Source organism: Pteronotus mesoamericanus, unplaced genomic scaffold, assembly GCF_021234165.1.
Source record: "Pteronotus mesoamericanus isolate MK-2021 breed Mesoamerican mustached bat unplaced genomic scaffold, CSHL_Meso_final contig_74, whole genome shotgun sequence".
Classification (NCBI taxonomy): Eukaryota; Metazoa; Chordata; class Mammalia; order Chiroptera; family Mormoopidae; genus Pteronotus; species Pteronotus mesoamericanus.
In genome coordinates this window covers 27,583,454-27,610,016 of record NW_026555247.1, presented here as the reverse complement: position 1 = coordinate 27,610,016, position 26,563 = coordinate 27,583,454, and the positions used below count along the sequence as shown (strand labels likewise).

Below are 26,563 nucleotides of genomic sequence, written 5' to 3'. Positions count from 1 at the left end.
TTTATATTTTGTTACTTTAATGAAAATCTCATTATTTCTTTTGTTGAAGATATACATTACATATCTTATCTGTATGTGATCAAATAAAGTATGGCACAGATCAGTCTCTTTATTGCTCTAAATGGCAACTAGTTTTATGGAAGACCGCATTGATCTTTTTTGTAAATTTTTTTATTGTTCAATTACAGTTGTCCCCACTTTCTCCCCATTACTCTCCCCTGCCCTACCCACCCCTCACTTTCCACATTCAATCCACCCCTCCCCACCCGTTATCTTTGTCCATGGATCCTTTATACATGTTCCTTGACTTGACCATTCCCTTTATCTCTTTATTCTTACACAATTTATGATTAAACATTAACTTCTGAAATCAAATTTAACAAAATAAAAATCATGTAGCATCACAGTTTTCGTTTTGTTTTGTTTTTTGTCATTTTGTTTCAGGCTCCGTGAACTTCTAGCATCAGAAGAAAATAAGTATTTCACTGAAATGCAGTTGAAAGAAGAAACAATTGAGGAGAGAAAAGATAGAATGAAAGAGAAAATAAGATTATTAAAGGAGAAGAAAGAAAAAGAGAGACAAGATTTTGTGGCTGAAAAACTAGACCAGCAATTCAGGTAATGATGTCAGAAAAACACACACAGAATCTGTGCATTAAAAAGGATTTAGGCGCCCTGGTCAGGGTGGCTCAGTTGGTTGGAGCATCATCCCATAGACCAAAAGATTGCCGGTTCGATTCCCAGTCAGAGCACATGCCCAGGTTTTGGATTCAGTCCCTTGTTGGGGCACATATGAGCCAATCAATGTTTCTGTCTCACATTGATGTCTCTCTCTCCCCTCACCCCCCAACCCCCGCCCTTCCACTCTCTCTAACACAATGAAAAAATGTCTTCAGGTGAAGATAAAAAAATAAATAAAACTTAAAAAGATTTAGGAATGCTAATTAATAGTAAAGCATAGCCTTAAGAGGGTATAGCCAGTAGTTGTATTTTTAAGTCTTGGTAATTATATACACATCATTGCATAATGCAGGCACTGAGGGTTTTTGTTTTGTTTTGTGTTAGTAACACTTAAGATTTACTCAACAAATTTCCAGTATACAACACAGTATTATTGTCTATAGTCACCATATGGTACAGTAGAACTTCCCCAGAACTTATTCATCTTATATATGAAAGGTTGTATTCTTTCATCAACATCTTCCCTTTTCCCTTACCCCTATTCCCTGGGAACCAGCATGCTGCTCTCCATTTCTATATGTTCAACTTCCTTATTTTTTTAGATTCCACCTGTGAGGTTATATACTATTTGTCTTTCTCTGTCTGGTTTGTTTCACTTAGTGTAATATCCTCCAGGTTCATTCATGCAGTTACTATGCTGAAAAAAAGTGGGAAGAGTGGGCACCCTTGTTTTCTTCCTGATTTTAGAAGACAAGACTTCAGCTTTCCACTGTTGAATATGATGATCACTGAAGAACTGTCATATATGGCCTTATTGTGTTGAGCTACATTCTGTCTATACCTAATAAGTTGAAAGTTTTTTATCATGAATTTGTCAAATGCTTTTTCTACATCTGTTGAGATTATCATATAATTTTTATCCTTTATCCTGTTAAAGCGGCTATCACATTTATTGATTTGCCTTTGTTGAATCATTCTTGCTTCCCAGGGATAAATCCCTCTTGATCAGGTGTATAATCCTTTTAATGTGCTCTTAAGTTCAGCTTGCTAGTATTTTATTGAGAATTTTTACATCTGTGTTCATCAGGGATATTGGCCTGTAATTTTCTTTTCTTGTAGCGTCCATGTCTGGCTTTGGTGCCAGGGTAATGCTCCTCTTGTAAATGACTTTGGAAGTGTTCTCTTTTATTCCATTTTTTGGGAAGTATATGAGAAGAATTGGTATTATTATTGAGTGGCTTAACAAAAAACAAATGTCACTTAGGCTATCAGGTCACTGAGTATGAGTGGGACAGTTTGTATATAGTTTTACTCTAGATCAGGAAGAGAATGGTCCAAGATAAAGTACAATGTAAACTCTGAGTTTAAAATATGGTGGAATACAGGAGGAATACAAGAGTTCATTTTTCATAATACACAAAATTTGAATAGGTGAGAAATCTCTGAAGGTCTCTGAAGGTGAGAAAGAAGCAAAACCAAGCATGTGGAGGGACCACAACATATGGTTCAGAGATAAAGCTTTTCCCATCTCCTCTCCTTCTCTGCCATGAAGTTGTTTTGAATTACATAGACTGCCCTAAATCCTCCTGGCAGAGGCCCAAAGGAGAAGTAAGCTATTGCAGTGAGTAGTGCATACAAATTGCAGATACGGCTGTTAACAAAGTAAATTAGACTGCCAAAACTAGAGGTAATGGGAAGTTCCTGGGCTTGGGGAGCTGCTCAAGAAGGCCAGTGAAGAAAACCAGAGCAATAGTGCATATGATCAGAAGGGACTTGCTGCTCCACATCTTGCAGATGATTAATTTGAGCTCCACAGATATAAATTTTACCAGGTCTTCAAGCTTCTACTAAGCAAAACAGGAGTAGACTTGGATTTTCTGGACTTTCTGAAGTTTAACCTCGTCTCCTGTCCTTGGTAGGACTCAGACACTCCCTACTGGCTGCTGGAGGAGAAGATGCTGTGAGGGACAAAGGGGACACTGGCAAGTGAATTTCAGTGGACTATTCATATAGTTCCCCATGGGATGGTGATGTTGAACAACTGTTCATGAGCTTATTTGCCATCTGTATATCATCCTCTTTGGTGAAATGTCTCTTTATGTCTTTTGCCCATTTTCTAATTGGATTAGCTATTAAGTTTTGAGAGTTCTTTATGCCTTCAGGATATGAGTCCTTTGTGTTGGATATGTGGTTTGGAAATATTTTTACCTAATATGTAGCTTGTTTTTTATTCTCTCAATCGGGTGTTTCACAGAGAGATTTTAAATTTGATGAAATCTAATTTATCAATATGTCTTTTATGGGCCATGCTTTTGGCACATTGTGATTTTCTTTTTAATGTCCTATTCTTATACACAATTACTGATTGGACCCCAGACATGTAATTGTACACAGTTTTTGGCTTTGTTTTGCTTTGGGGTGTTTTTTGTTAAACAAATACCCTAAGATGCATGGTCAGAACTCTTGAGGGTAGCCTTGTCCCTTTTAATTACTGGCGGAGGTGATATCATGAAGTACCGAAGAACCCAAACTCCAGGGCCAGCCTGACAGGTTTTCACTCCCATGCTTACCACTTATGGGATATATGAACCTACCTAAGGTGCTCAACTGCTTTGTGCCTCCTTTTACTTATCTGTAAACTGGGGATGATGATAATGATGCAAATGAACTTACAGTAATGTTCACTGCAACATTGGTTGTTATAAAGATTATAAGAATCCATGTATATATAAAGTGCTTAAAAGAATGCCTGGCAAATAAAAACTCAATAACTGTTGCTAATATTACTGCTGCAGGTTGTGTGGCTTGGGACTCAAAAATGGGGATAATACTTGCTGTTTCGTCTAAGTTATAAGATACTCATGAGGATGAAGTAAGATTTTTTGTGTGAGAGTACCATGTAAAGCACTCACAAACAAAAAGTTTTCTTTTTTTGTCAATGATTATTATCATTAAAATAGATAGCTATATTTTACCTATCTGTAGATGAGAGAATATCCCTCAAGGGTCCCTAAGGTCAAGTGAAAAGGTGAATCATTAGAATGTAGGGAGAAAATATTTGATGTTTATTTTTTATCTCATCTCTTTTTAATTTTAATTTTTTGCATATATTTAATAATTTATGTTAAAACAACAACTGCATACAGTTTATAAATAATAATCGTATTTGTGGGTACTTAGAATTTTTTTACTGAAAGAGATACATAATGAAAAAGGTGTGAAGACCTACTGATCTAAAGAAATACTTGATATGGGCACCTTCATACAGTCTTATTTCAGGCTTTTTTAGCAGCATGCATCATCAACTGTCTTAACATTTTTGTGCTCTGATTTTACATTAAGGAAGGAAATTACCTTAAGGAAATCATCAGAGATAAGCAGAAAGTGGTACATTTAAGAATATTCATTGCAATATTATAATAGAAGTCAGAAGTAACCGATATGGCTCTGGCTGGCTAGTTCAGTTGGTTGAAGTCATCCCAATATACCAATGTTGCAGGTTCAATCCCTGGACAAGGCATATAAAAGAATTAACCAATGAATACATAAATAAGTGAAACAACAAATCATTGTCTCTCTCTCCCTTCTGTTCTCTCTCTCTAAAATCAATAAATAACTTTTTTTAAAGAAGTAACCTATATATTCATCAAATAAGGAAATGTATCAATAAATTGTGATATGTTCCTAGGTTCCAGCCTATATTACACAGCTTAGTAAACTAATAAGTTTTTGAAATTAGGAATTATTTTTAAGAATATTTCATGAGGACTTCCAGCCAAGACAGAGGTGTAGGTTAGATACACTTCGCCTCCTACTACAACCAAAAGAAAGAAAACAAATTTAAAAACAAAAGATAACCAGAACTGCCAGCAAATTGAACTGCATGGAAGTCAGACAACCAAGGATCTAAAGAAGAAACATTCATTCAAACCAGTAGGAAGGGTGGAGATGGGCAGCTGGGGCGGAGAGGACATGGGGCAAGGCAGCGGCTGGAGGACCGGGCGGTCCCACATTTGTGTGCAGATAAACTGGGAGGAACAGCTGGGGAGCAAGACAGACTGTGCAATACAGGGTTCCGGTGCAGGAAAAGAAAGCCTCAGAACCTCTGGCTATAAAAACCTGTGGGGGATACGGCAGCGGGAGAAACTCCCAGCGTCACAGGCGAGTTCACTGGAGAGGCCCACAGGGTTCCAGAACATTCACAAACCCACCCACCTGGACAACAGCACTAGGAGGGCCCTATTTGCTCACGGGTAGCCGGGGAAGTGAGTGAAAGCCGGCCGAGAGCCGAGCAAGCAGCATTGTTCCCTCCCTGACCCCTCCCCCACATGCAGCTCCACAATGCAGCAAAGTGGGTTGCCCCGCCCTGGTGAATGCCTAAGGCTCTGCCCCCTCCGACACAACGGGTGCACTGAGACAAAGAAACATGGCCCAAATGAAAGAACAGATCAAAGCTCCAAAAATAGAACTAAGCGAGGAGGAGAGAGCCAACCTGTTGTACGCACAGTTCAAAACACTGGTAATCAGGATGCTCACAGAAATAGTTGAGTATGCTTTCAGAATGGAGGAAAAAGTGAAGGCTATGCAAAGTGAAGTGAAGAAAATATGCAGGGAACCAACAGCGAAGGGAAGGAGACCGGGGCTCAAATCAACTCTCTGGAGCAGAAGGAAGAGATGCATATTCAACCAGAACAGAATAAAGAAACAAGAATTCAAAGAAAATGAAGAGAGGCTTAGGAACCTCTGGGACAACTTTAAACATTCCAACGACTGAATCACAGGGGTGCCAGAAGGAGAAGAGGAAGAGCAAGAAATTGAAAACTTATTTGAAAAAATAATGAAGGAGAACTCCCTCGATCTGGCCAAGGAAATAGACTTCCCGGAGATCCAGGAAGCTCAGAGAGTCCCAAAGAGGTGGACCGAAGGAAGCACACACCGAGGCACATCATAATTACACTACCCAAGATTAAAGATAAGGAGAGAATCTTAAAAGCAGTAAGAGGAAAGGAGACAGGTACCTCCAAAGGAGTTCCCATGAGACTATCAGCTGATTTCTCCAAAGAAACCTTGCAAGCAACAAGAGGCTGGAAAGAAGTATTCCAAGTCATGAAAGCCAAGGACCTACAGCCAAGATTACTCTATCCAGCAAAGCTATCATTTAGAGTGGAAGGGAAGCTAAAGTGCTTCCCAGATAAGGTCAAGTTACAGGAGTTCATCGTCACCAAGCCCTTATTATATGAAATGGTAAAGGGACTTATCTAAGAAAAAGAAGGTCACAACTATGACTGGTAAAATGACAACAAACTCACAACTATCAACGACTGAACCTAAAACAAAAACAAAAACAAAACAAACTAAGGAAACAACTAGAAGAGGAACAGAGTCACAGAAATGGAGATCAGAGGGGAGGGGGTGGGGAGAGAATGGGGGAAAACGTACAGGGATAAGAAGCGTACATAGTAGATACAAAATAGCAGGGGGAGGTTAAGAATAGTATAGGAAATGGAGAAGCAAAAAAACTTACATGTATGACCCATGGACATGAACTAGGGGTGGGGGGAGTGCTGGTAGGAGGATAGGTACAGGATGGAGGAGAATAAAGGGGAGAAAGAAATGGAACAACTGTAATAGAATAATCAATAAAATACATTTAAAAAAAGAAAAACAAAGACTGTTTCATGAGAAAATTTTTTTAGTTTCTTCTTTTTTTAATTTATTTTTTATTGTTTATCCTATTACCGTTGTCCCCACTGTTTTCCCCTTTGCCCACCTCTACCCAACCACCATCCTCTGAAGAAAACAGTTCTTTTTTTGAAATTTTATTTATTTATTTTTAAAGAGGGGGAAGAAAAGGAGAAAGAGAGGGAGAGAAACATCGATGTGAGAGAGAAACATCAATCAGTTGCTTCTCATACGTGTCTCAACCGGGGACTGAACCTGCAACCCAGGCATGTGCCCTGACTGGGAATGGAACCAGGAACCTTTTGCTTCGTGGGATGATGCACAACCAACTGAGCAGCACTGGTCAGGGAGGAAATATTTCTAATATAATACTAGGTAGAAAAATTAAGGTACAAGGAGATATTGATATAGATGTATAGTTATACTAAATGACACCAATTCTCATAAAAGTGCATGTACATAAGATTGGAAAGAAATACTAATATGCTAATAGCAGTTATTTCTTGGTAGTGGGAGTATTTTTAGTGTCTTCATATCTTTCTGCAGTGAACATATATTAGTTTTGTATTTAGGTAGAAGGAACTTATTTTCCTTAAAAGCAAAAATATCATAAGGCATACTTATTCTTAAGTTTCAGATTTTTATTCTTTATTATTTTAAAAAATAAAAAATTTTATTTTTCAGTCAGAGTTTATATTTAATATTATTTTGTGTTAGTTTCAGATGTATAACACAGTGGTTAGACAACCATATACTTTACAAAATGATCCCCCCAATATTTCAAGTACCCACCTGGCACCATACATAGTTATTGCAATATTACTGATTTATTCCCTATGCTATACTTTACATCCCCATGACTATTTTGTAACTTCCAATTTTTACTTCTTAATCTATTCACCTTTTTTACCCAGTCTCCCAAGGCCCATCCTCTCTGGCAACCATCAGTCTGTTCCCTGTGTCTGTAAGTCTCTTTCAGTTTTGTTTGTTTTTTAATTTTGTTGTTTAGATTCCACATATAAGTGAAATCATATGGTTATTTGTCTTCCTCTGTCTGACTTATTTCACTGAGCATAATACCTTTGAGACCATCTATTCTGTCACAAATGTTAAGATTTCATTTTTTGTTATGGTCAAGTGATATTCCATTGTATATATTTGTACCCTCTTTTTTATCCACTTATCTGTTCATGGACACTTGGGTTGCTTCCATAGCCAGGCTGTTGTAAATAATGTTGCAATGAACATAGAGGTGCATATATTCTTTCAAATCAGTGTTTTGGATTTCTTTGGATATATACCCAAAAGTGGAATTGCTTGGTCATAACGCAGTTCCATTTTTATTTTTTTTGAGAAATCTTTGCACTGTTTTCCGTAGTGGATGTACCAATCCACATTCCTACGCACAGTGTGCAAGGGCTCTTTTCTCCACAACCTCGCCAGCACTTGTTGTTTGTTGATTTATTGATGATAGCCATTCTGACTGGGGTGAGGTGGTAGGTAGCTCGTTGTTGTTTTAGATATGTTTTAATTGAATAACTTTCTTATGGCATGAATCATAGGATTGGGAAAGAGTTTAATAAATTATCATGGTCAATTCTGATAGAACTTCACTGATGATTTCTGACAAATGAATTCATTTTTCAATGTTAAAGTGTTTTGTTTTGCTTGATAACCTAGTAATTTCAGCTTCTGTTATCTTTTCAAGCCTTAGGTAACTGCTGGTAATCATTAACGTTGCTAACAAGCATGACTATATATCAGTTGAACCAACAATTAATTATTGGTCATTGGGTATGTAGTATGGGGTATATTCATTAAATATAGTCCTAAGTTCCAGCACTCAAAGTGAATCCAGTTTAGTTAGGGAAATGAGACAAATCCTCATCAAATGGTGACCAGTATTCAACAATATTTGATAAATGTCCATTTGTGAGGTATTGACCACTCTTGCAATGAGAGTTTAGGCCTCATTCTTTCTTTTGGCCTTAGAGATTAAAATTTCATCAAAAATTCTTTATTGAGCCCATTCTCCAACTTCAGCTTCTTGGTGCTGAATTTGATTTAGAAACCAGGAAGATTTGATATTTATAAACATTGCCTTTAAGTGGAGGGTCTTATGACTTGGCTGCATGCCAGAACTTCCTGCATGCTCTGAAACAGTGCAGACCGGTGTCCTACCCCTGGATATTCTGATTTAACTAGTCTGGTCTGGGAATAGGGGTGGGAAGAAGTGGGGAGTGGGATTTTTAAAGTATCCCTCAGTAATTCTAAAATGTAGACATTGTTGAATATCAGAGGGCTCAATGAAGAACTTTTGAAGAAATTTGAATGACCAAGGCTGAAAGAAAGGATGAGGTTAAAACACTTATGGAGAGAGCGTTTCTTCTTGAATGGTGACGTATTACCATCTTGAATGGTAAGCCTGGGTGTGGAAAGGCCACTCTGGCAGGAACCCCCTCTGTGGATGTGTGCCCTGCCAGGAGTCCCAGGGCGATGGGGAAGCTCTGCCGTGATATGCTGACTCTCCCCTTGCATCTTTCCTTGGATGTGCATGTGGGGTCTCTTCCTACCAAAGCCTCATCCACTCCTAACATTGCAGGGACCCACCTCTCTTCTAATTCCTCCCCAGTAGTAATCATAGTTACCATTTATCGAACTCTTATTATTCATTCACCAGGCTTTTACATTTGCATCCCTTATCTTACCCTTACCAGAACCTTAAAAGACAGCTCTTTTGCAGATTCAAAAAAAACAGGCTCAGATAGGTCAAGTGTTTGATTCAAGGTCACAGAGGAAATGTCAAAACTAGGTTTCAAAGCCTGCACTGTCTGACCTAGTGCCAGTATTTTGGCTGTGACATCATGGTACCTATACCCCTGCTGTTCCCTCACATATTTTCTCTGCTCGGATGGCCTACATCGACATCTTTTACTTTTTCTTCAGTATCTGTGCAGACAAGTGCCCGAGTAAAGTAGTGTCTCATGGAAGACTTGGTTTTGTCTTTTTAAAATTCTCCTTTCAGGGAACGCTGCGAAGAGCTCCGTGCTGAATTGTTTTGTATCCATCAGAAGAAGGTGTGCGAGGAGCGGAAAGCACAGGTTGAATTTAATAAGGAGCTGAAAAGACAAAAACTGGTGGAAGAGCAGATGTTCTCAAAGCTCTGGGAGGAAGACCGATTAGCCAAGGAGAAGCGAGACGCTGAAGAGGCGAGGAGACAGAAAGAGCTAGTGGAGAACACACGCTTGGGGCTGAATGCTCAGATCACCGCCATCCAGGCGCAGAGGCAGGCAGCGCAGCAACGGAAGGAAGAGGAGGCGCGCCTTGTGGTGGGCCTTTTAAAATGCCTCTCATGGGATGATAACTCAGTGGGTATAGGATGCAGTTTGCAGTCCCGTTACTGTACAGTTTGCCTAATGGCCTGGGCTGGTTCACAGGGCAACATGGTAGGAGCCTTGGGTTTCAAGACCCAGCTATCCTATTGCATAGGGCAAGTTACTGAATTACTGTGTCTCAGTTTCTTTATCTGAAAAATCAGGCAAGAGGCATTTGTTTTCTTGGGGGGAGGATGAAATGGGATAATCATTGGCAGTGCTTTGGAGGACTGGGGACAATTTGGCAACATCCCCTGTTCTTTGATATGTAAATTGACAGTTTCCAAATCTTCTGAAGAGGTGCTGTAAGACAGCTACTGTAACCCTCTTGCTGCCAACATCAATAATTTTATTCCAGCAAGACTGCTGCCCCTACTGCAATGATTTTCAACCCGTGTGCTGCAAGAATTTTTAAAACCTACAACACCTGACTATATAGTCAGAAGCACTGACCTCTTTTCCCTTAGACTGTCAAAACAAACAAACAAACAACAGTCAACACAACAATAGCCATCTGGTGTGAATGAATCAGAATTATATATATTTTTTGTCAGATCAGTAAAAAATATATATTTGGTGTGCTGTAGAATTTTAGTTTATGTGTACCATGAGATGAAATACGTTGAAAATCACTGCTGTACGGTATAGAAATTAGAGCTTCCACTGAAAATGTGTGAAAGCACTTGAAAAAGTAGTGATTTTATATGTATATAAAGATTTCAACAACTGATACTTTATTACCAATAAATTTAGGGAAAAAGTATTATTTTCCTGGGAAATCCCAAGTTTTGAAATTTGGAACCATTAAAAAAAGTCAGTAAGCTAGAAGCTTTCTCTGGGTTTCAGATGGTTTTCTCCTTCTTCTCCTTCTCCTTCTTCTTCATCTTCGTCTTCATCTGTCTCCGTCTCCGTCTCCTTCTCCTCCTCTCCTCCCCCTCCTCCTCCTCCTCCTCCCTCTTCCTCTTCCTCTTCTTCTCTGTCTTCTTCTTCTTCTTCTTCTTCTTCTTCTAAGTGTTTAGTTGATGTCTAACTAACTTCGTTTCTCTAAGAAGATAAAAATGGTGGCCCCCAAACTGCCTCATAGACCCATCCTCTGGTATAAGATACCTAGTGAGCCATTTTTACTCAACACTTTTGACACCAAATATGTGATTTTTTTCCTCACATCAAACAATTCCCTGATTCCATGTGGGCATCAACTAGGTATCCTACAATTTGATGCAATTCTGACACTATCGAGTGTTAGTGTCAGACTCAACAGGTTTAAGGGCGCATTCCCACAAAACTGCCAGTCACAAGGAGAAGGTCCCCAGGTTACTTATACTTCTGTCCAACTTGGGTACAAAGTCAGAGGTTCTCATGACTTCCTCTCAGCCTTGATAATTCACTAAAATAATTCAGAGAACTCAGGAAAATGATCTATTTACCATTACTGGTTTATTGTAAAGGATATAACTCAGGAACAGCTGAATGGAAGAGATGCAGAGAGCCAGGTATGGGGTTGGTACACAGAGCTTCCATGCCCTCTGGACACAACATGTTCCTAACACCTTGATGTGTTCACCAATCCAGAAGCTCTCCGAATCCCATCATTTGGGTTGTTTTTCTTTTTTTATGGAGATCTCATTATTTTTGGCATAACTTATTAGATCATTGGCCACTGTTGATTGACCTTCATCTCTGGCCCCTCTCTGCATCCTGGAGGTCAAAGGGTAGAGCTCAAGTTTCAAACCTCTAATTGCATGGTTTGGTCTTTCTGGTTATCAGCCCCCATCATGAAGCTCAAGCCACCAGTCATCTCAGGATGCAAAAGGTAGTCTTACCACTTTAGGGATTCCAAAGGTTGTAGGAGCTGTGAGCCAGGAACCAGGGACGAAAACCAAATATTTATTTTCATTATACCACACCTAGCTATATATTTCTAAATTTCTTTAAAAACTTTTTCTTGAACCCTGGTTGAGTAGCTCAGTTGGTTAGAGAGTTGACCCAATGCACCAAAGTTGTAGGTTTGACCCCTGCTTCGGGCACATACAAGAATCAACCAATGAATGCATAAATAAGTGAAACGACAAATCTCTCTCTCAAAAAGTCAATAAGTAAAAATTTAAAAAACAAAACATTTAAAAAAATTTTTAGGGAATAATCTTAGGCTCACAAGAATTTACAAAAAATTGTAGAGCATTCCTGTGTATCCTAATATAACCAAACATTCCTGTATGCGTGTATGTAGGTTTACATAATATAATATTATGTAATAATACAATAAATAATACAATAATTAATAAATAATAATACAAGCATACACTCTGTTTTTAGTACTCACAACTGTAAACCTCCTTTTGCCTACCCCTTTATGTGTGTGCATGTATATATTTATATATATGTATATACATGTGTGTATGCACAGCTAAAGTTATTCCTTATTTAACTGAGTTATGACCTTTGTATTTCACCAGTTTTTACATGCTTTCTTCTGGGGAAGGGGAATAGCTCTATGAAATTTTATCCTGTAGATAGATTTATGTAACCACTCTCAAAATTGGGACACAGAACTGTTCCATTACCCAAAGAAACTCCTTCCAGCTTCTCCTTTATAGTTATAACCTCTTGTAAGCCTAACTCTTGGCAGCCACTGATATGTTCTTTATCACTATTTTGTTGTGATTTTGAGAATGTTATGTAAATTTGACCTTTTAAAATGTATGTTAAAGGTTTTATTTATTTTTAGAGAGGGGAAGGGAGGGAGAAAGTGAGAGAAATATTGATGTGTGAGAGATACATCAAATTGGTTGTTGTCTTTTGCACACCACGAACCAGGGACCTGGCCTGCAACCCAGGCATGTGTCCTGACTGGGAATCTAACCAGCAACCTTTGGTTCACAGGCCAGCACTCAGTCCACTGAACCACACAAGCCAGGGCTAAAATGTTTTATTATGAGCATTTTTAAATGCTTGGAAGTGGAGAGTATAATGAACCTCTATGTACCTGTCCCCCAGTTTCAGTGGCTCTTACATTTTGCCATATTGGTTTCCTCTGTCCTTCCCATCCCCTCTTTTTTTTTTGTTTTAAAACAAATCGCAGACATCTCATTCCCCCCTTGTACATCTCAACAACATAATTCAGGACATTTTCTTATACAATGCCAATGTCAGACCTAAAAATATTAATAATGATTCATTTTTATCATCTAAAGTCAGCATCAAGTTTCCATCATTGTCTAATTTATTTGATATTTAAATCAGAATCCAAATATGGTTGTTATAAGTCTGTTTTAGAAAGAGTGACTGTGTATTATTCATTTCAGATCAAAAGGGGTACAATACATTCATTAAACTGGCACAACAGGTGTAAGACTAGAACTATCCTGGTGAAACCAAAACATGGCAAACTACTTTGAGGCCTCTTAAGCTCGGGCAGTTTCCCCATCCCATCCCTTCCTATCTTACAGTCTGGATTTGGCTGACTGCTTCCTCCTGTTGTGGTCAAGCTTATTTTTAAAAAGTGTGGCCTGCTATTCCCCTGTATTTCATGTTTGATATCCATTGCTTTTCCTTAGATACTGCAGAGTATTTTCACTTAGATTATCAAATTTGACCCTTACAATTCAGTTGGATTTACTGCTCATGGCGTTAAAGGAAAAGTGTAGTATATATAACTCTCCTCTCCCAAAACACTAATCATGGCTGCTGTGAATCTTGGTTAAATCATGTCAAACTGGTGTTTATATCCCATTCTCACTATTGCTGCATCATCTCCTGTCCCAGCTGGGCAAGTACTTGTCCCCCCAGCAGAGTTCCACTGCCTCTGGCAGGAAGACTAGTGCCTCCATGACACTGCACCTAAATTTTCTACCGAACCCATAATGCCCAACAGCATTGGTGCCCCAGTTAAAACGGCTTGATTGGCCATGCAGTCAAGTTAGAGAGGAGGGTCAGAAAGCTGGGGGATGGGGGCGGAGGGGAGAGGAATGGAGTAATACTTTCAAAGAACAAAATGTTTAAAATGTAGTTTTGTGTATTTAGCCAATGTGCACATTTTTGTTTTTTGGATTCTTACTGCTGTTTAATAATGTACCCAAATCTAGAATTGCAGATGTGCATAGACGAGTACAGTCTAGAAGGCCATACACTGAAATGTTGAGAGTGGTCCTGAGTGATGGGTACTAGGTTTAATGGTGGTTTCTCTTCATGCTTTTCTGAATTTTGAACTTGATAACTACTTATTACTTTATAATTACACACACATCAATTTTGCAAAGCCTTACTGCTGACTGAGCAATGAAAAGGTGAGCTTTATTTCTTATAGTCCCTCTAACTCCAGGTGTGTATATTTCCAAGAAACCTTTCTTTCTCATTTCCTAAATGCAATGCATTAATTTGTTTTGTCCAACTGTACTGAGGCATTATTTTCATTATTGTTTTACCTTAGGAAAATGACAAAGCTCAGGTGAAACTTGAAGATGAGCAGGAGAAGCTAAAGAAACAGAAGACAAAACAGGAAATCAGGATCACTTTGCAAAAAGCCCTCCAAGAGAAGATGGAACATATTCAACAGGAATATAAAGAAGAGCAGGACTTGGACATGAGGCTTGTGCAAAGGGCCTTGCAAGACTTACAGGAAGAGGCTGATACAAAGAAGCAAAAAAGAGTAAGACATTTATTCAGTGTCTAATATGTGTTGGATGAGGTTCCTTGTTGACCTCTCAATCTTACAGGAGCTAGCCACCTGTAGAATGAACATAACAGTGCTGCTCTAAGTGTGGCATCAGCTTCCTTGGAGAATGTGAGAAATAAAAATTTGTAGGTACCAGAATCAGAATCTATAACTCCAGATCCTGGCAGGGGTAAGAAATCTGTGTTTTAACAAGATCCATCACGTTATTCAGATGCCGACTGAATTTTGGGATAGCTGGATGGGATCACAGGAGGAGGAATGACTAAGCACGACTTGAGGTTGGGGAGGACGTCCCTGAGAAAGTGATCTGAGTTGGACCTTGGAGGGTATGTCCAGTTTTGTCAGGCAAGGAGAGTAAAGAAAAGCACTCCAGTATTTATTTAGTTTTCTGTTCCTTTGAAATTTATATTAAACTCTTAAGGGTGTCATGCTTTCCCTATAGTACTATTTTTTTATAGACTATTTTATAGAGTGGTTTTAAACTCACAGAAAAATTGAGCAGAAGATACAGAAATTTCCTAGAGCTTCCTACCCCCACAAATGCAAAGCCTCCCCAGTTATCAATATCCCCCACCAGAGTGGTGCATTCATTACAATTGATTAACCTACATGGTATCATTATCACCCAAAGTCCATAGTTTACATTGAGGTTCACTTTTGCTGCAGTATATTCTATGGATTTGGACAAATGCATAATGACATGTGTCTACCATGACACTGTCACACAGAGTTGTTCCACTGGCCTAATACTATCTCCATAGTTTTACCTTTTCCAGAATCTCATATAGTTGGATTCATACAGTAGGTAGCCTTTTTAGATTGGCTTATATCAGTAAGTAGTATGCATTTAAATTTCCTCCATGTTTTTTCATGGCTTGGTAGCGCATATCTTTTTAGCACTGAATAATAATCCATTGTACATATGGACTACAGTTATTCATCCATTATTCACCTATGGAAGGACGTCCTCGGCTGCTTTTGAGTTTTGGTGATTGTGATCAAAGCTGCTGTACACATTCATGCATAGGTTTTTGTGTGGACATAAATTTTTAACTTGGGTAAATACAAAGTGAGCTATTGCTGGATCATATAGTAAAAATGTGTTCAGTTTTGTAGGAAACTGCCAAACAGTCTTCCAAAGTGTCTGTACCATTTTGCAGGCTCCTATTGCTCCAGCAGTGAATGAGAGCTCCTATTGTTCCACATTTTTATCAGCATTTGGTGTTGCCAGTGTTCTAGATTTTGGCCAGTCTAACAGACGTGTAAATCTATCTCGTTGTTTTGATTTGTGCTTCCCTGATGACACATGATGTGGAGCATTAAGGGTTCTGAACCTAATTTCCTATGAGGAGGTTGGGGGTTTTCCAAGCAACGCTCGGGACATCAGCTGGGTGTCCTACAATTTCAACTCACTTCTGACACTATTTACTCAGAGATAGCATCAGGCATCAGATTGCACAGGTAAAGGGCTCAGTTCTACAAGACCGGCCTCTATTTCAGGCACCAGTTGCAAGCCCAGGTTGTTAACTGTGTTTCTGACTATGAGCTGCAAATTGGCGCTTCCAACAACTCAAGATGCCAATTGCGAGTTCAGGTTGTTACCTGACCAACTGGCTATAAATCAGAGGTTTCCACAACCCCCTCCTTGGGCTTGATTAGTTTTCTCAAGTAGTGTGCAGAACACAGGAAACCCATTTACTCACTAAATTATCGGTTTGTTACAAAGGATATTAAAGGATATAGATCAACCCAAAGGAAGAGGTATTACAGGTTCTAGACAAAGGAGTTTTCATCCTCCCATTGTTTGGGACCTGGCATGGTGGAACATGAAAGTGGTCTGGTTCCCCGACCTGGAAGCCCTCCAAACCCTCTCTTTTTGGATTTTTATGGAGGCTTCATTACATAGGCACAGTTGATTAAATCATCGGCTGGTGGTGATTGATTCAACTTTCAGCCCCTCTCCCCTCTCTGGATATCAGGGGGTTGGGACTAGAGTTCTAACCTTCTAATCACATGGTTGCTTCCCCTGAACCAGCCCCCAACCTTAGGTGCTGTCCAAAAGTCACGTCACTAACATACGACACCTTTTTCACTCTTAGGAGATCATAAGGGTTTTAGGAGCTCTATGTCAGAAATGGGAACAAACACCAAATATATATTTCTTACTACAAATTATTCACAATATTGCAAGCATCATGAAATCATATGTGATGTGACCATTTGGCTTCTTTCAATCATTTTTAAAAAGATATTATTTATGTATTTTTAGAGAGAAGGGAAGGAAGGGAGAAAGAAGGAGAGAAATATCAATGTTCAAGAGATACCTTCATTGGCTGCTGCAACCCAGGCTTGTGCCCTGAATGGGAATCAAACTGGTTACCTTTTGGTTTGTAGGCTGGCACTCAGTCCACTAAGCCACACCAGCTGGGGCTTGACTGTCTTCTTTCACTTAGCATAATGTTTTCAAGGTTTATCCGTGTCGTACCATGTATGAGTACTTCATTCCTTTATATGGCTGAAGAATATTCCGTTGTATGGATATACCACATTTTGTTTATTCATTTGTCAGTTGATTGATATTTGAGTTGTCTCTACTTTTTGGCTATTATGAATAGTGTTACTGTTAACATTCATGTGTTAGTCTTTGTTTGGACATACATATGTTTTTGTTTCTTTTGGGCACATAACTAGGAGTAGAATTACTGAGCCCTAGGGTAACTCTTATGTTTAAGCTTTTGAGTAATTGCCGCATTATTTTCCAAAGTGGCTTCACCATTTTGCACTCTCACTTGCTAGTTTAAACCCTCAGTTTACGAGGGTTCTGATTTCTTTACATGCTCATTAATACTTATTGTTTGCCTTTTTTAAAAAACCATCCTAGGCTGTCTGAAGTGGTATGTCATTTTATGATATGTGATTTTGATTTGCATTTCCCTAAAGATTAATAATGTTGAGTCCCTTTTTCTATGCTTATTGGTCATTTGTGTATCTTTCTTGGAAAAATCTATTTGAAGTCTATTGTATAGACTTCTTAAAGAAGTTTATTCAAGTCATTTGTCCAATATTTAATTGGATTATTTGTCTTTTCATTATTGAGTTGTAAGGATTCTTTATAGGTCCTACAAATTCCCTTACATAAGTGGTTTGTAAATATTTTTCCTCATTGCACTTTCTTGATGGTGAACAATTGTACCAAAGTTTTTAATTTTGATAAAATCCAATTTATATTTTCTTTTGTTGCTTTAGCTGTCATCTCTAAAAAACTGTTTCTAACCCAGGTCACAAAGATGTGGTCCTATGTTTTCTCATTAGTTATATAGTTTTAGCTTTTCCCCTCAAGACTTTGGTCCATTTTGAGTTTAAGTTTGTATGTGGTGTGAGGTAGAGGCCCAACTTCATTCTTTTGCATGTGGATATCCTGTTGTCCCAGCACCATTTCTTGATGACACTCCTTTTTCCCTTTGCAATTGTCTTGGCACTCTTGTCAAAACTCAATTAACAGTAAATGTGAGGGTTTATTTCTGGACTTTCACTTCTATTCCATTATTTATATGTCCATCCTTATGCTGTAACACATGTTTATGTCTTTATCACTGTAGTAAGTTTGAAATCAGGAAATGCAAATCCTTCATCTTTGTTTTTATCTTTCAAATTGTTTTGACTGTTCTGACTCCCTCTCATTTTCATATGAATTTAGGATCCATTTATCAATTTCTGTAAAGAAGACAATTGGGATTTTGATAGAAATTGTTTTGAATCTCTAGACCATTTTGGGGACAATTAACATATTAACAATATTGTCTACTGATTCATGAACATAGGATGTCTTTTCATTTATTTAGGTCCTCTTTGATTTATTGCAATGTTTTTTAGTTTTAAGAGTGTAAGTTTTGCTTTTCTTGTGTTAAATTCGTTCCTAAGTAGAATGAGACTATATATACAAGCCATTGTGATAGTCCAGCTATACCCTCAGGCCTTGCTAGTCCTACCTCAGATCTATATTTTCAAAAGAGATCAGATCAGAGATTGAATGGAACAGCACAAATATAAAACCCTGAAAGACAGAGAAGTCAACTGAAATGTATTTGCTATAAAGCCTAGTTGACAACTTTAGCTGCACATTAAAATCACCTGGAGAACTTAAACACTATCCATTAGATAGGAAACTTTGGAGGTGAGACTCAGCCCTTAGCACTTTTTAAAGCTCCTCAGGTGATTTCAAAGTGTAGCTGAGATTGAGAATTGTTATTATAAAGTATCAGGTGACTGACTCATCTTCTTGTCAGAGACAGTGCTATAACAGTAGTAGTGACTTATTTGGTTTATTAGGTTAAGATTTCATCTACCTAAATTAAAATAAATGAAAATAAACCTGTATAATTGCAAAGTACTTTGGAACTGCTTTGAAAAACATTTTGGGATAGTATTTGGATCAACTTATTTAGCAATATATTTTAAAACATTTCAAATAGATACAAAGAATAGTGCAAAGAACCCCATGTGTTTCTTACTTGTTTCAACAAGCATCAGCTAATGGTCATTCTTGTTTCATTTTTACCTCTACACACCCACCCCACCACTCCTAGATATTTTGGAATAAGCCCCCGACATAATATTTCATCTATAAATATTTCAGTAGTAGTTTTAACATTGAGGTTGTAGCTGTGAAAGATTGTTTTAAATGCCCTCAATATCATTATCATTCCTAAAAGTTTTAACAACATGTGGTAATTTTTATGTTGTGTAGGAAGATATAAGAAGAGAACAGAAGATATATCATCAATATTTGACACAGCGACGTGAGGAAGAAAATGCTCAGGAGAAAGAATTGGACAGATTGTTAGAGGAAGAGAAGGCAAAGAAGTTGGCTGAGAAGGACAAGCAGCTAAAACTTGAAAAAGAGGCAAGGAAACAACTTTTGAATGAGGTCATGTGTACAAGAAAACTTCAAGTTCAAGAAAAGTGTAAGGAAATAAATTATAGTTATGTTTTAAGTGAGCCTTAGTAAATTCAAGTTAAAGTAATGACTTTATTATTTATATTTATTTTTCAATATTCATATATTTGTGTTGAAAAATAAATATTTTTAAATGAATAATAAATAAATATCAATAAATATTCAGTATATTTATATTGAAACATAAATTTATAATTTTGTTTTTTAGGTATATTTTATTGACTATGCTATTAGTTGTTCCATTTCTTTCATCCTGTTTATCCCCCTCTGCCCTAAACCCTTCTCCCACCAGCATTTCCCTATAACCCCTTAATTCATGTTCATAGGTCATACATGTAAGTTTTTTTGCTTCTCCATTTCCTATACTATTCTTAACCTCCCCCTGCTATTTTGTACCTACTATGTACGCTTCTTATTCCCTGTACGTTTTCCCCCATTCTCTCCCCGCCCCGATCTCCATTTCTGTGACTCTGTTCCTCTTCTAGTTGTTTCCTTAGTTTGTTTTGTTTTTGTTTTTGTTTTAGGTTCAGTCGTTGATAGTTGTGAGTTTGTTGTCATTTTACCAGTCATAGTTGTGACCTTCTTTTTCTTAGATAAGTCCCTTTACCATTTCATATAATAAGGGCTTGGTGACGATGAACTCCTGTAACTTGACCTTATCTGGGAAGCACTTTAGCTTCCCTTCCACTCTAAATGATAGCTTTGCTGGATAGAGTAATCTTGGCTGTAGGTCCTTGGCTTTCATGACTTGGAATACTTCTTTCCAGCCTCTTGTTGCCTGCAAGGTTTCTTTGGAGAAATCAGCTGATAGTCTCATGGGAACTCCTTTGGAGGTACCTGTCTCCTTTCCTCTTACTGCTTTTAAGATTCTCTCCTTATCTTTAATCTTGGGTAGTGTAATTATGATGTGCCTCGGTGTGTGCTTCCTTCAATCCAACCTCTTTGGGACTCTCCGAGCTTCCTGGATCTCTGGGAAGTCTATTTCCTTGGCCAGATTGAGGGAGTTCTCCTTCATTATTTTTTCAAATAAGTTTTCAATTTCTTGCTCTTCCTCTTCTCCTTCTGGCACCCCTGTGATTCAGTCGTTGGAATGTTTAAAGTTGTCCCAGAGGTTCCTAAGCCTCTCTTCATTTTCTTTGAATTCTTGTTTCTTTATTCTGTTCTGGTTGAATATGCATCTCTTCCTTCTGCTCCAGAGAGTTGATTTGAGCCCCGGTCTCCTTCCCTTCGCTGTTGGTTCCCTGCATATTTTCTTCACTTCACTTTGCATAGCCTTCACTTTTTCCTCCATTCTGAAAGCATACTCAACTATTTCTGTGAGCATCCTGATTACCAGTGTTTTGAACGGTGCATAGGACAGGTTGGCTCTCTCCTCCTCGCTTAGTTCTATTTTTGGAGCTTTGACCTGTTCTTTCATTTGGGCCATGTTTCTTTGTCTCAGTGCACCCGTTGTGTCGGAGGGGGCAGAGCCTTAGGCGTTCACCAGGGCGGGGCAACCCACTTTGCTGCATTGTGGAGCTGCATGTGGGGGAGGGGTCAGGGAGGGAACAATGCTGCTTGCTCGGCTCTCGGCCGGCTTTCACTCACTTCCCCGGCTACCCGTGAGCAAGTAGGGCCCTCCTAGTGCTGTTGTCCAGGTGGGTGGGTTTGTGAATGTTCTGGAACCCTGTGGGCCTCTCCAGTGAACTCGCCTGTGACGCTGGGAGTTTCTCCCGCTGCCGTATCCCCCACAGGTTTTTATAGCCAGAGGTTCTGAGGCTTTCTTTTCCTGCACCGGAACCCTGTATTGCACAGTCTGTCTTGCTCCCCAGCTGTTCCTCCCAGTTTATCCACACACAAATGTGGGACCGCCCGGTCCTCCAGCCGCTGCCTTGCCCCATGTCCTCTCCGCCCCAGCTGCCCATCTCCACCCTTCCTACCTGTTTGGATGAATGTTTCTTCTTTAGATCCTTGGTTGTCTGACTTCCATGCAGTTCAATTTGCTGGCAGTTCTGGTTATCTTTTGTTTTTAAATTTGTTGTCTTTCTTTTGGTTGTTCAAGAAAGTGAAGTGTAACTACTTATGCCTCCATTTTTATCAGAAGTCTCCTATAATTATGTTTTAATTGAATCAAATTATAATTCAATTTAAGTAATAACCAAAATATTCTTTAAGTAGGTATTATGTATAAAATACTAGAAGGGATGTAAAAAGGAAAGGCAAGATCCCTCCCTTGTAGATGTTATCTAATTGTGACTATATACAGTATGAATATACTGTTTGAATTTACTGTATGGAAAGTTTTATATCCCAGCACACTCTGAGCAGTCATAGGGGAGATGTTCTCAAGGTAGAAGGAACAGTGTGTCCTCTGAATGGTCTGTGTACCTTAGTGATTATGAAGAAGAGTTAGAAGGCAGAGAAAAGACACCCACCTTCCCCCTCCTCCCTTTTACCTATCCCCCTTTTCTTTCTGCAGAAGTCTCCATACCTTCCTCCCTGCATACCTTTGCTTAGGTAGTTTTCTCTGCCTTTGATGCTTTTGATCTTGAGAAATTCTGGGCGTCCTTCAAGAAAGCGCAAATGTCATTCCTGGAGAGGTCCTGTGTGTCACCCAATTCATAATAAGTCCTCTTTCTGGGCCTCTCACGGTGTCTTGCTCATGTCTTAGTACACCATTGTATTCCTTGAGCCTCAAACAGTGCTCGGTTACAAAAGGAAATATTTGTAGCGAGGATGACCTGCTACTTCAGGTTTCCACCATTCCATGTCCAGCCCAATGAACCATAGGCAGTAGATGGATATATTACTGTTAGGGTGCCATAGACTTCACACTAGTTGTCCTTGCAAGAGAAAGCTCATCTTGGTTCTGTTGATTAATACTCCTCTCCAGACATTACAACAGCAGTTGAAAATTGTTAAGTTAGTATTAGATGGAGTTTTAGGAAATGAGAAGAAAGCTAATAAGCTAAAAAGATTTTTGTTTTCACCCATGATAATATTTCAGAAATTATTGAGAAAACATAAAATTTAAGTATTTGAGACCATTTATAAACAAGGAAACAAAATCAACCATAATTCCAACAACCCAGGAATAGCTACTAGTCACAACTTCATGTATTTCCTTTCAGTACTTTTACTATGTATATAATTTCCCCTCACAAATGAGGATCATGTTTTATATATTGTTTTATAGTCTGTATTTTCTATTTATCATTAATATTTTCCAGGTCAGTTTTCTTCAATTATAAGATTTGTAATGCTGCCTAGAAATCTATTATACAAGTGGACTATAATTTATTTTAGGAAAACACAACTATTAGATCTTGAGATTGTGTTGAGTCTTTACACTACTACTTCAGCATTTCAGGTTTCCATCATTTGGCAACCGATGACTGTATTACATTTGTCCTAAAAGCTCTGTAAATGGGTGGGGGGTTTTTTTTGCTTCTAAATGATTGTTTAAGACAAATTTCTATAAGTGGATTTGGGGAAGATATATACATTTCAAATGTATATAGCCCAGTTGTATTTATTCTGTTATGAACTCAGCTTGTTTTCTTTGTCATTTTTTTTCTACTGGAATGCTTCAGTTTTTTTAAATTTAATTTATAAAAGTCTTTTATACTAAGACTTTTTTCAACATTTATTTTGTAATTAATAAAATCTCACATTAACATAAGTGGCACTAGAACTACTGTCCTCAAGAAGAGAAAGGTGAGCACTGTAGTAACAGTGGTAATCTGGTTTGGAAAAGGCTGATCACAGAGTCTCAACAGAAAATGATTAAAAGGAACTCTGTGTAGATTGCAGCACATAGGAGCCTAAACCCTGTTCTTTCCTCAGTGGAGATGCCCACTGAAGCTTATTGATCTAAGATCCAGCCCAGTGCTTGTGAGCTTTGCCTTTCTAAAACAAATATGACACCAATACCCAGAAAGATATTAGCAAGCCTTGTCTGAAATAGTAATTGACAAAAATTGCTTTTGTCTTTTGTAGTGCAACGAAAAGCAAAAGAACAAGAAGAACGTGCTCTGGAACAGGAACACATAAGCAAAGGTCTTAAAGAGCTTAACCGTGAAGAGAAGGAGAATTTTGCAAGGTATAGTTTTGTTTTCTTTATTATTATTTACTACCTAAAGAGAAAAGGGAGATTTTTGACATCGAGGACAATGTGCTCTAATTCTTGCATTACTGACATTATTTTACCTCAGTACAGTTATGTGCTATGTAGCCTTTCTGGCGACAACAGACTGCATGTGTGACGGTGGTCCCGTGAGATTATAACAGCTGAAAAAGTCCCATCATCTAGGGATGTCCTAGTTGTGGTAACTTTGTAGCACAACTCATTACTCACATTTGTGGTGAGGCTGGCGTACACAAAACTACCATGTTGCCAGGTGGATAAAAACACTGTATACTTTGTTTCTACTGTTCCTTTTCTATATTTAGGTATGTCTGATACACAAACACCAGGCCTATATAGTAGGCTATACCATCTAGGTTTGTATAAATGCACTCTGTGATATTTTCACAACAATGAAATCAGCTAATGATACATTTTTCATATCTTCCCACTGTTAAGTGACACATGGCTATATCACATTTGTCCTAAAAACTCAAATCACTTTACAGAATTTCATATTAAAATAAGTACCAACCATCCTGGTAAGTTTAAATTCTATTATTATTGTGTACATTCTGATTATATACACTGGGTATTGAACTGGATGAACATCTTAAAAGATAATATAAATTAGAAACAACCTTTTAAAAAAATTTATTTTATTTTAGAGAGAAGAGAAGGGAGGGAGAAAGAGAGGGAGAGAAATGTCAATTGATTGCTTTTGGGCTTCTGCCTGTGCCCCGATGGAGCAGGGCGGGTGCAGGCCCTGACTGGGAATCAACTGGTGGCATTTTGGTTTGCAGGATGATGCCCAGTCAATTGAGCCACACCGGTCAGGGTGGAGACAAACTTTTTAAAACAGGCACCAATCCTAAATCCTAGTGAAATAACAAGAGGATTCCACCCTCCCCACCCCCCAATCTCATGACAAAACCCCTGAAAATAGCATCTGCCACAGAGACACATACATTCTATAATCTTTATTTCTAATAAAAGCTGATATTTAAAATGTGGCTTATAAATTGTAAAATGGTACAACTGCTGTGGATAACAGTATGAAATTTTCTTAAAAAAGTAATAATAGAACTATCATATTGTTGATGTAAGAAAATTCAAACCTGTAGAGAATTTGTATAAGACTTTAATTGAGCCAAAACTGATGGCAGATGCCAGGAAGCAAGATCTCAAATGCTATAGAATGACAGTTTCACAGTTTCTTTTATGCATTTGGAATAAAAAGGGGAAGGTACAGATTACCTGAAGGTGGGAGAAAGCAAGGATTACAGGATAGTTAACAAAGATTATGTGTGTTCTTCAGGGTGGTTATGCTTATTTCAAAGGTGTGTTAACTTCTATGCCTGGGCATGACTACTCATTTAGGAATTCTTGATCAGATCACCCAGTGAAGTTACTTTCTATAGAACTTCTTTTTTGTCCACTGTATGATCCAGCAATCTCACTTATGGTATATATCCAAAATAATTAAAAGCTAGAACCTGAAGAGATATTTGCATGGCTATGTTCATAGCAGCGCTATCCACAATAGCCAAGAGGTGGAAATAGTCTAAATGTCCATTAGCAGGTGAATAGATAAATTGTAGCATATGTATATTATTATGTATATGTGTATATATAATATGTAGCATATGGGATATTATTATGCCTTAAAAACGAAGGACTTTAACATGGATGAACCTCAAGGAAATTATGCCAAATGGAATAAGCCAGTCACCAAATTATAAACACTGTATGATTCTACTTATATGAGATACCTAGAATAGTCAAATTCACAGAGGCAGCAAACAGAATGGTGGTTACTAGGAGCTGGGGGAAGGGGAGAAGGTGAGTTTTAATTGCTTGGTGGGTATAGAGTTTCAGATTTTCAAGATGAAAAAGTCCTAGGGATCTATTTCACAACAAGGTGAATATACTCATTCTTAACACTATTGAACACTACCCTTAAAAATGGTTAAGATGGTAAATTTTACATTACATGTTTTTTTACAACAATAAAAAAATCACACTATAAATTTTAAGATATAGCTTATATAATTAAAATGTTGCATATGTATGGAGAAAGTTGTCTAGTTAATCCCGAACAGAATGAGGCAAACTGACCCACATAGTCGCCAGACGTGGGAGCCCAGCCCCTTGCTAGGGAGCAGAGTGGAAAACTGGCAGACCAGCCTGTTCCCAGGTTACCAGCCCTTGGAGAGGAGTGAGAGAGGGGATGGAAAGAGGCCCAGACTCTCCACATCACAGTAAATATTTTGAAATTTTCCTTCCCTAAAATTGATATGTTATCTAAGATTATCTTAATTATTGTGCAATGAACACATTGAGTTTGTCATCTGTTTCTTTCCCATTCACACTGATTTTAATGAGAATTTTAATTTGACTACACCCATTTTATTTTCATGGCAATGCCCTACATCCAAATGCTTGCTTTTACCATTTTATTGCTATGACATTTCTAATACCTTAGGCGCTCCGACTTAGCCCGGGAGTACCAGCAGCAACTTCAGATGCAAATCTCCCACCAGCAGCAGTCCCGGGAGGCAGAGAAGGAGGAGGAGCGCAGAGAGGTAGAGGCCGGGATGGCAGCAGACAAGATCTGCCAGGAGAAGATCCAGGAGCTCCTGCGTACCCATCCTGTGCTGCTGCGAAACGTCCACCCCATGCGGAGGGCCTGCCCTATGCAGCTTCCACCATAGTTTTGTAAATGCCAACTTTTTTCAAGTCTTTCAATATTTTTAATTACTGTATGCTTAGTATATGTTCCTTTGAACTCATGGATAAATTTTTTTCCTCTGAGTTTGCATGATACATAATTTTGTTTCTTCTTTAGATTTCACAGACTGACAAATCTGAATAGTCTATTTCATATCACAGTTATTTTCCTAACTTACCCTCATAACTCCATTCTTGGTCATTTATTAAGAGCTACACTTTCTATTATCTGTCTTTCCATATTCCCCTTTCCTCTTGCCTCCTTTCTCTTCTCTCTCACAGACACAATTCACAATATTAACAGGGCATTTTTGCCGGCAGAGCTGAGATAATCAGCTACTCACACTACCCCTCTTTTT

At 38.3% G+C, this 26,563-nt stretch overlaps 1 protein-coding gene across 1 annotated transcript; it reads left to right on the top strand.

Annotated features, from left to right (window-relative positions):
- Window positions 1-562: 562 nt before the first annotated feature.
- On the top strand, window positions 563-26,188 carry CFAP53 (cilia and flagella associated protein 53). Its single transcript, XM_054583821.1, has 5 exons — window positions 563-618; window positions 14,167-14,385; window positions 19,160-19,376; window positions 23,348-23,450; window positions 25,960-26,188. Exons 2-5 carry the CDS (start codon window positions 14,275-14,277, stop codon window positions 26,186-26,188), a joined length of 660 nt encoding a protein of 219 aa, XP_054439796.1. The 5' UTR covers window positions 563-618; window positions 14,167-14,274.
- Window positions 26,189-26,563: the final 375 nt, after the last annotated feature.